The following is a 10,290-nucleotide window of genomic DNA, read 5'->3' on the forward strand; positions in this document are numbered from 1 at the left end:
AAACCGGGCCCAGTTTGGTAATTTGGCCATAATTTCCTCAATATTCATCGGAATTGGGCTTATAATATATCGTTGGAAAGGTCTTTGCAAGCCCTATCCAACTAAACCACTATTGGACCCATATCATGGACCAACCAAACTGGATTGGCTGTTTTCTTAAAATAAAGTTTTTAAAAACAGAAAGAAGAGAAAAGAAATTAAAAATTTCCGCAACACTAGACCTTTCCACACTTTCGTTTCATTCGATTATGATTCGACGTGAAAGGTACTCATCACTGGGTTTGGTTTTGGGGAGACACAAATGGGTGTCTACAGTCACAAATGGGGGTTGATGACTCCTCTCTTCATTCTGCTACTCAGCCTTCTAATTATTCTCCTGCTATACATATACCTTCTTCTTGTCTTGAAGAAAGTCAAGTCACAATCACTATAAACCCTGTTTAAACATTGCATGCTACAGAAAACAATAATAATGGAAAACAATTAAAACAAACACACTGTTTCAAATTTCCCGAATCAGAGGCCTCCAAACTCTCAATCTCAAACCCTGAAACCGTGGGAAATAAGGAATGTAATGCCAGTGATGGAATATCTGAGATGGAATTCACCACCTCCGACATCCTCCCCGATGAGCAGGGTAACTCTCGGACTGCCCAATTACGGAGCAATTACGACGGAATCGATCAATTATGCTCGCCAACGCAAGACGGATTGCGATCCTCAGCTTCTGAATTTGTTCCTGGAGACAAGGGTGTCTCTTTCCTTACCTCCTCCAACTCCTGCCCGTCAGTATCCTTCTCTTCCAACGGAATTGGAGGGGGCATTGAATCTCCTGGATTCTCTTCGCAGAAGGGAGGAACGGTTGACTCGTACTCCACCAAGGTTGCTAGTTCACGAGTAGTTGCCTCTTCCAAAAAGAATGGAAGTCGTGCCCTTGGTGTTCGTCACTCGTGGTCACAACATCGAGGTTCCATATCGACGAATAGCAATGTTCTTCACCAAGGAGGAGGTGGTAGGGGTTCAACTTCAAGTGAGTTACTTCCCTCGCCCCAACGGTTTCCCGGAGATACCGGTGTTATTGACTTCGATTACATTGGAGGATGTGGGACCCATGCAAGCAATGGAGTATTAGAAAGACTGGAAGAACTTCTTCCTTCCAACTCCGGTGCAAACATTCCCAACTAGCTCTTCGTATTCTACCCTCCTTCGTTTCGTACTAGCCTTGAATATGAAAATCATCATTTGGAATGTTAGAGGGGTGAATAATGAGGAGTTTGTTCCTCATGCAAAGGATATTGTTGACTCTCATCATCCGAATATTTTTGTTTTCCTTGAGACAAAAGGGACTTCAATACGTGCAGCTTAAGTTTTTAGGCAATTAGGTTTTGATAGCTACAAAGCTATTGAGCCAAATGCTAGTAGAGAATGGAGTTTGGATTTTCTGGAAAGACGGGGTTGATATTTTGTTACTCACTGATAGGGGTAACCTTTTCCATGGTCTCTTTCATTTCCGTGATGACACCCCGGAGGTGGTCATCACTGGCATGCATGCATCTAGCGTGCCTAAAGAGAGGCATTTGGATTGGCAGAGAATGAAAGACTTAATTCCTCCCGAGGTTACTCCTTGGCTTCTCTTAGGTGATCTTAATGAGGTTACCAAGCAATCCGAAAAATCAGGGGGAAGGCCTTTCAGGCAGAGTCAGTGTAAGATTTCAATGAGTTTACCAATCAGGCGGGGATGGTGGATCTTGGCTTCAATGGTGCTCCTTTCACCTGGACAAATACTAGACAGGAGGGCGCTTGCATTCGACAGATCGAGGTCGGATAGAGCCCTTGGTTATTTATCTTGGTTGGATTTCTTCCCTCACACAAAGGTTTATCATCTCACTCATACTAACTATTCTGATCATTGTCATCTTTTAATTGACATGACAAATCCCTCTGTTAAGGGCCCTTTTCCCTTGAGATGCAAAGAGGTGTGGCTTGAACACCCTGATTTTGCCTCTTTCTTTGTTAAAAATTGGCAATTAGCGAATAATAATTTTTTAGATGGTCTAGGAAATTTTAATTCTAATATTAATGACTGGAACCATAATATTTTTGGTAGTTTAAAAAAAGAAAAAAAGATTATTATTGCTAGATTAGATGGAATTCAGCGTTATTTAGGCTACAATAAATCTTTTTTTCTTGAAAATCTTGAGAAGTCACTGTTACAAAATTTGAAGGATATTCATAAAGAGGAAAGGATAATATGGGCTCAAAAAGCTGGAATTAATTGGCGTAAATATGCCGATCATAATACAAAATATTTTCATATTATCGCCAAAATAAAAATTAAAAAAAAAAAATTCAAGGTAAAATCTTAGCTCTTAAGGATAATAATGATCTTTGGATTAAGGATAATGCCAAATTGAAGATTCTGGCAACAAATTATTTTGGAGATATTTTTCGATCTAGATTGCAATCTTTATCTTTGCCTAATTATTATGTCACGAATTTTTGTTTAACTGACTCTCATCGTACTGATATGTCTTGTATGCCTAATTTTGATGAGGTGAAGGAATGTTTGTTTAAAATGAACCTTATGAAATGCCCTGGACCCGATGGTGTTCAGCCACGTTTTTATCAAGCTTTTTGGTCAAATTTGGGTGTCTCTATCTATGACTTTGTGCTTAATTGCTTTAATTCTTGTGTGGTGCCTCCTAGTGTTAATCATTCTTATATAGCCTTATTTCCCAAAATTGATAATCCATCTAAAATTTCAGAATTTAGGCCAATAGGATGGTGCAACACTAGCTACAAATTAATCACTAAGCTGATTTCTGAATCAAGCCTTTCTTCTCTAATATAATTAACCCCTTGCAATCAAGCTTTATTCCTGGGAGGGGTATTGAAGATAATATCATTGTGGTCAAGGAAATAGCTCATGTCTTTAAAAAGGCCAAAAAAGGAAAAAACATTTGTGCTCTTAAGTTAGATCTTACCAAGGCCTATGATAGTTTAGAGTGGACTTTCATTAAGGATACTCTTGAATTTTTTAAGTTTCCTCCTCCTCTTAGCAAGCTCATTCTTAATTGTATTTGCTCTCCTAGAGTTGCAGTGCTTTGGAATGGTGAGATTTGTGATTATTTTAGCCCTACTCGAGGTATAAGGCAAGGTGATCCCTCGTCTTCTTATATTTTTGTATTGTGCCTTGAGCGCCTCTCAATTATGATTGAACATCATGTTAAGGAGGGTCTTTGGAAACCAATCAAGCTCACCCCTTCAATCTTTATGTCTCACATTTTCTATGCCGATGATGTTTTCCTCTTTGGAAATTCATCAAAGGATAATATCAAGGCAATGTTGTCAGTCATCAACTCTTTTGGTGATATTTCGGGGTTAAGAATTAATCAAGGTAAGTCTTCCATGATTTTTCCACCTAAAATGAATCATTTAATTAGGACTAATACGACCCAATTTTTGGTTTTAGATGTACTACCTCATTTGGTAAATACTTGGGCATTGAGATAAGTCCTAATAAGCTTAAAATTGCTCATTATTTAGGTCTCCTGGTAAGACTATGGACAGAATCAAGGGATGGCAAGCCAAACTTTTGAATCTAGCTGGTAGATAGATGCACTTTGATAAAATCAGTTTTGATCGAGTTCATATCCTGTCTATCAAATGCAAACTAAGCTTATCCCCTTCTCGGTTTTAGATAGAATTGAGCAGAGATTTAGGAAGTTCCTTTGGAATAAGGTTGATAACATTCATTATAGTCCTAGGATAGGATGGAAGAAGGTTACCATGCCTCTAGCTGCAGGAGGCCTTGGTATTAGGAGGCTTAGAGAGTGGAATTTGTGTTTCATGGCCAAATTAGGTTGGACTATTTAATAATCCTTCTAAACTTTGGGTTCGAATTTTTAATGAGAAATATTTAAAAAATTCTGCTTTCTTTGATTGTGTTCCTAAAGTCTCTCATTCTCAATTATGGAAAGATATTCTTAAGGGAAGATTTATGTTAGCTTCAGGCCTTCGAGTTGGAATTGGTAATGGAGCTTCAACTTCTTTGTGGTTCCATCATTGGGTAGGAACGGACCCTATTTATCCTCTTTTAACAGGTGAAATCCCCCCCTTCATGGCTAACTGGTTGGTGCATAATATTATTAAGGACGGGGTTTGGTATTTAAATGAGATTGAATATCTTCTACCCCCTGACTTAATCATGGAAATTTTAGCCACTCTCATCTCTATCATCTCTAATTCTGAGGATTTCATTCATTGGACTTTCTCAAAATCTGGTGTTTTCACAATCAAATCTGCGTATCACTCTCTTATATCCTCCTCTTATTCTCCCTTCCCATACTTCTCATCTTGGAAATCCTTGTGGAAAATAACCGTGCCCTCAAAGTATAAAATGTTGCTCTGGAGCATAGTCCATAGCATTCTCCCCGTGGCTGAAAAGCTTGCAGTCTTCTTACCTCATATCTCTTCAATATGTGCTAGATGTAGCATGTTCAATGAGTCACATTTGCACCTTTTCAGGGATTGTTTCTCTTCAGCCATTCTCTGGAAAGATATTTTTGCAAAAATACATCTTCCAACTGGTTTAGTTTTCATTCCTTTTATGATATGGATTGGTGCGACTGGCTCACATATAATCTTAGTTTTGATAGCCATTGGAAAATGACCTTTACAATTGCTCTGTGGCATATTTGGAGATAAAGAAATACTACTGTTATTGATTTAAAAATGCACAATTCTAGAGTAGTTTTCAGTAGATTTATCATTGATTACCAGTGCACTAACCATATATTGCAGGGTAAAGCTTTAGCTTCATCTGTTGCTAGTAGCTCCAATGCAAGGAATTCTTGGATTCCCCCTCCTCCAGGCTGGGTGAAGATCAATACGGATGGAGTTTGGGTAAGAATTAATGTTGCTGCAGGGGGAGGCGTTATTAGAAGGGGTGATGGGTCATGGATTATGGGTTTCTCGAGCAAGTACAATGCAATTTCTGCATTTGCGGCAGAGCTCCTTGCGGTCAAGGAGGGCCTGGATATGGTTAAGCGCCTTGAAATGAAGGAAGTGGAGTTGGAGGTGGATGCTTTATCAATTGGAGTCATGCTAAGGTCGGCAGGAAACAATCTCCACCATGAACTTGCTGCTGTCGTGAACAGTGGCGGATCCAAGATTTTCAAGGTGTTGGGTCACTGTTACCTATCGATCATCACCCATCGACCGCATACCGAAGATGGATGAATTTTGTGATAGAGGATGATTTTGTGGAGGAGGAGGATGCATATTAGAACTAAAGAAACTTGTTTTATCATATGTTTTTTAAGAAAATTAAGTCACAATTTCAATTTAATTACTAAATCCAATATTATCAAAAATAGATTAATTCAATCTTTTTGCAACTTGTCTATTATATACCCAATGAGTTAATATTTTTTTTACAAAAAAAAAAAAAAAAAAAAAAAAAAAAAAAAAAAAAAAAAAATCCAATTTAATTATACAAATATAATATATACAACACTAAAACCACTTAATGTAATGTCTTAACAACACAAAATATAACAACATTGAAGGATAATCAAATTAATCACATGATAATCAAATAGTCATAAGTTCATAATCATTTTAAAAGGAAAACAAAAAAAGAAAAAAAAATCTATTACTAGCTAATACTGCTACAATGAATTAAATGAAAAAAGAAGGGAAAAAAAAATCAAATAATCACATGAAAATCAATAAATCACATAACCATAGGAAGGAAAAAAAAATCACATGATAATCAAATAGTCATAAGTTCATAATCATTTTAAAAGGAAAACAAAAAAAGAAAAAAAAAATTTATTACTAGCTAATACTGCTACAATGAATTAAATGAAAAAAGAAGGGAAAAAAAAATCAAATAATCACATGAAAATTACAAGTATCAATGCTCGAACTCAAGACCTGAGTGGCTGGGCCCTTGCTTATTGGGCTTTGTCTCAACCCCTCCAACCACTATGCTACAAGTTTGTATTGTTAAATAATAACCAAAAATAATCTTTATATCTTATTTTCAAGGCTGGGTCCGCCACTGGTCGTGAAAGACATTGAGAAGACTATTGAGTTTTTTGATGTCTTTGAAATTATACATGTGCAAAGAAATAACAATCCAGTAGCTCATGAATTGGTGCCATTGGTCTGGATATGCTGCAGCACAAGAGGACGCTCCACAAGAACAGGCGGATTAGTGTATCCCCTGCCAATCTAAATCATATCTGTAATTAGGGGTGAGCAAGACCGGGTACCGGTCAAATATCTCGGACCCGGAACTGGATCCAGTCACAACCGGGTCCTGAAATTTGGAACTGGTCCCGGATCCGATCATACCGGGTCCTAGTTTTCGAAAACTGGCCCCGGAACTGGTGGGTACCAGTTCCTATACCGGGTACCCGGTTTCTGCGAAAATAAATTATTAAAAAAAAAAAAAAAAAACTGCAGCAAACACTACTCTCATCGCACCACCACTTCTTCCCCCCAATGCATCTTCACCAGTTCATCACGCCAGGCTACACCATAATAAATCCATACCAAATGAAAAAATACCCCCAAATTCTCAAAATTTCAAATCAACTCAAGATTATCACTCCAAAAGCATAGTAGATCTACAAAGAAAATTAACTAATTTCAAAAAGAAATGTAAACTGAACACTACATTAGTAGTTGATTCATAATAAAAATGGCAAAAAGAAGAGATAACTTACAAAAAGTTCTATGAATAAAGAAGAAAAGGAAAAATAAAAAATAAAAGCAAGAAAATGATAAGCTAAAGCTGACTTGTAGTTTGTATCTAGAAAGTGAATGAAGGAGTAGTATTTTGGATCTTTTAATTAATGGGCTGGGCTAGGCTTACTTGCAAACTTAGTCATACTTAACTTTTAAGGATTTTTATAGGTACCGAGTATAGGTACCGGGTACCCACTAGATACCGGGTCCAAATTATGAGGAATTGGAACTGGTTCCCGTTAAAACCGGGTCCTAATTTTTGGAATTGGAACTGGTCCCGCCGGATCCAATTTCAAGTCCGGACCCGCCGGTTCCTAACCAATTCCGGATCCAATACCGGGTACCCAATATTTTTGCTCACCCCTATCTGTAATCGAGCTAGGCTTGCTAGTCTTGCTACTTTGTTTTTCTTTCAGTCTTTTATTGCTTTGCGGAGGGGCACTAGCTGTTGTGTTAAAGTTTTGATCTTCATTTTTTTACTGTCTTGGAGATCAATTCCCTGTGGTTATGCTTTAGCCTCGGATTTTGTCAACGGATCGAGGTTTTTTGTTAAGTTGATGTTTGTAAAACTTGATATATAGTTAATAAGTCGTCTTTTATGTGTTTCAAAAAAAAAAAAAATTTTGCACTTTTACACATTTAAACACAATAATTCATTGCAAATTAAAAATTATTCTTAAAGAAACTAAAGTTACCATTTGTTAAACAGACCATGAAATTTTTCATCTTACGATAAAACTAAAATAAGCGCCTCTTACACAAGATTTACTGATGTTGCAATTTACCAGATTTAATTAACAATAATATCTGAGGAAGATACAAGTTGGGAATTTTGTCTAGCCCTTTTCTGCTCTTCAGACAAAAAGATAAACAATTCAAAGTATAGAATTTATCCACAATTTAAGTTCACAAACCACCAAAATTGTAAAATTCCATATTTATACTTCCACCTCAACAACTCAACTGCCATACAACGCCATTCATGCATATGGACTAAATTTTACAAATATGCGACATCCAACAACATACATTATGCCTACATAATGAACACCAATCCCAAATCATATCAATTAAATACAAACGTCTAACTGATGAATTAAATTGATTACATTCATCAATGATTGCCTCACTGTCAACTACGATTATCTATGTTACTTCGACTCTTCCGACTTCTGTTTAAGTTTTCATATTCAACGCTCCAACAAAAATACTCGTATAATCTTTACTCTAAGCAAATAAGTAAACCCTTAATACAAGTATATTAATCAATAATGTGAAAACTAAGAAGAATAGAGAGAAATATGTTTCATAAATAAATGTCGTGTCCCCGCACCTGCATCAAGGTTCCGTGGTAGAGTTGCATAGATCATAACGATCCACACACGTACACGTGTCCAAGTAACATAGATCATAAACAATAACCATTATGATAACATTCCTGTTGAACAGAAAAGATTTGTTTCTGAAATCTGCAATTGCTTAAGAATGAAATAATAATTTCAATCACAAAAATGTGAAGAATAACACAAGTATATATTCTCACAACACACAGAAATCAAGAGAACATTTACCCAATACATAAATAAAATACGGAGTATGTATCATTCCAATGTTTTGTCTCATATAATTAAAAATAAGAGGTCACCTTCTACTATTTATCAGAAAATTGCAGTTAAGTTCATACATAAAAGCAATTCTTAATAAGGAAATTTTGATTAACTCCCTCTAATTTAGATGATTAATCAAAACCCAAAAAAACAAAGGAAAAATCATCTTTCTATAATTAATTAAAAAAAAAAAACCCACCCAAAATAGAAAATTATTTTACTGAAATTTAGAACCTGGAGTGTAAATAGCAAGATCAGGCCAACCATTAGTTGTGCTCCAATTACAAGATTGATCACCCCCAGTTTGAAGTCCACTCATGAATAATCCTTCTGATGTAGAACCTCCATTTCCATGAAACAATTCCGAACCCGGGTTTCGGCTTGACCCATCACCTTGACCCAACTTCAGACCATTTGGGGCTAGACCCTCTAGGAAGAGGTTACTGAATTGACCCTCTGAAGCCAGCCCCAGCAGGGAGGTGAAGCTTCCTACCGCACCCCCTGCTGGTGCTGGCAAGCGCAAACCCGTCTCGACTTCCGGGGTGAACGTCGAGACGGGTTTGGGCTCCGGCCTGAGACCCGACGACGTCGAGTGGGTCTGAGCAGCCGAGGAGGTAGAAGAAGTAGAGGAGGATCGCTTCGATGAGACGCGTTTAGTGTTCTTACGGCTTCCGCCCCCAACAGGTATGTTCCTCAACGAGCCGCCTTTCGTCCAGTACCTCTTACAGTTCTTACAAAAATGGCGAGGTTGGGATAAATTATAGTTGTTGTAGTAGCAGAATTTGGTGTTATTCGAGTCGCAACGTGGGCATTTGAGCTGCTCTTGTTCAGGAAATTGTGGCGCTTTCAACTGTGGAAATGCTGCTGCTGCTGCTGCAACTGATGGATCTTGCATTTGTAAATATGTCTGATTAATTTTGGGAAAAATCTGAGTCAATTATCTCTTTTTTTAAAAAAAGAACCCAAAAAAGATCTTCAAAACTATTGTGAAGTGGCAAAAAAGGGTAACCCAAAATTGGACAAAAAAGTTGTTTTCTACCTCTAAAAACAACACCCTTTTTTCTTTTCAAAAGACAATTCTGTATAATTCAGATCACAACAACACAAACAAACCAACAACTTTTCTTCTAATCAAATCTAAAACCCGACAAACGGGTCGAAAAAACGAACAACCCGAACTCAACCCGAAGTTTAAATCCTAACGATTTACAATATGATAATAACAGAAAAAATGGAGGAGAGAGAAAATGGGAAGAAATTAAAGAAAGAAGAAGATATTTTGGAGGTGTGCAAATTATAGAGAGTTTGATTAATATGAATAATGAAGTGTATGTGAATGTAAATAATATGTATGTGAAGTACTTTGTTGTTATCTTTGACAGTGTTTTCGCGTGAAACTGACCACCCGACTAGTGGCCGACTGAAAATAGCTACAAATAGAGTGTGAACTTATAACTAAACCGCCCTAGATTAATTGTCTTCTAGATTGTTACTAAATTAGGTTAATTAAAAGTAAGAGGGAATAATTTGGATATAATTTTTAATTATGGCTTCAATTGCAAGCTTTGTCTTGTGATTGGGAAGTTGTGGAAGACATGTGTCAACTGCTATGAGGAGATTGGTCTTTTTATGGTTTTCCTTAAACTCATGATTTTATAGGGTTATTATTAAATTAATCATATTATGGCATGTGCTTTAGCTATTGTGTAAAGCAGTTTTGTTGAGGTGATTTTTTTATTTGGATTGGAAAAGTGTTTTTTCAACTTTGCTCAATGAATAGGTTCTTGGAGTTTTATTTTTTTTGCACGGGTATGGGTAGTGTAGGAGACAAACTCACAAACAGCTTGTTTGGTAATTGCGGATAGTTGGTTGAAAAGAGTTGATTCAGTTGAATAGTTACATAATATTTTTTTTTATTATTAAC

General features: G+C 36.8%; 1 protein-coding gene across 1 annotated transcript; it reads right to left on the reverse strand.

The window, feature by feature from the left end:
* Positions 1-8,343: 8,343 nt before the first annotated feature.
* LOC145559953 (uncharacterized) lies at positions 8,344-9,839 on the reverse strand. The gene has a single exon (XM_081621221.1). It carries the CDS (start codon positions 9,259-9,261, stop codon positions 8,584-8,586), a length of 678 nt encoding a protein of 225 aa, XP_081477347.1. The 5' UTR covers positions 9,262-9,839; the 3' UTR covers positions 8,344-8,583.
* Between the last annotated feature and the right edge of the window lie 451 nt (positions 9,840-10,290).

The sequence above is a fragment of the Chenopodium album genome, chromosome 9 (assembly GCF_948465745.1).
Source record: "Chenopodium album chromosome 9, dcCheAlbu1.1, whole genome shotgun sequence".
Classification (NCBI taxonomy): Eukaryota; Viridiplantae; Streptophyta; class Magnoliopsida; order Caryophyllales; family Amaranthaceae; genus Chenopodium; species Chenopodium album.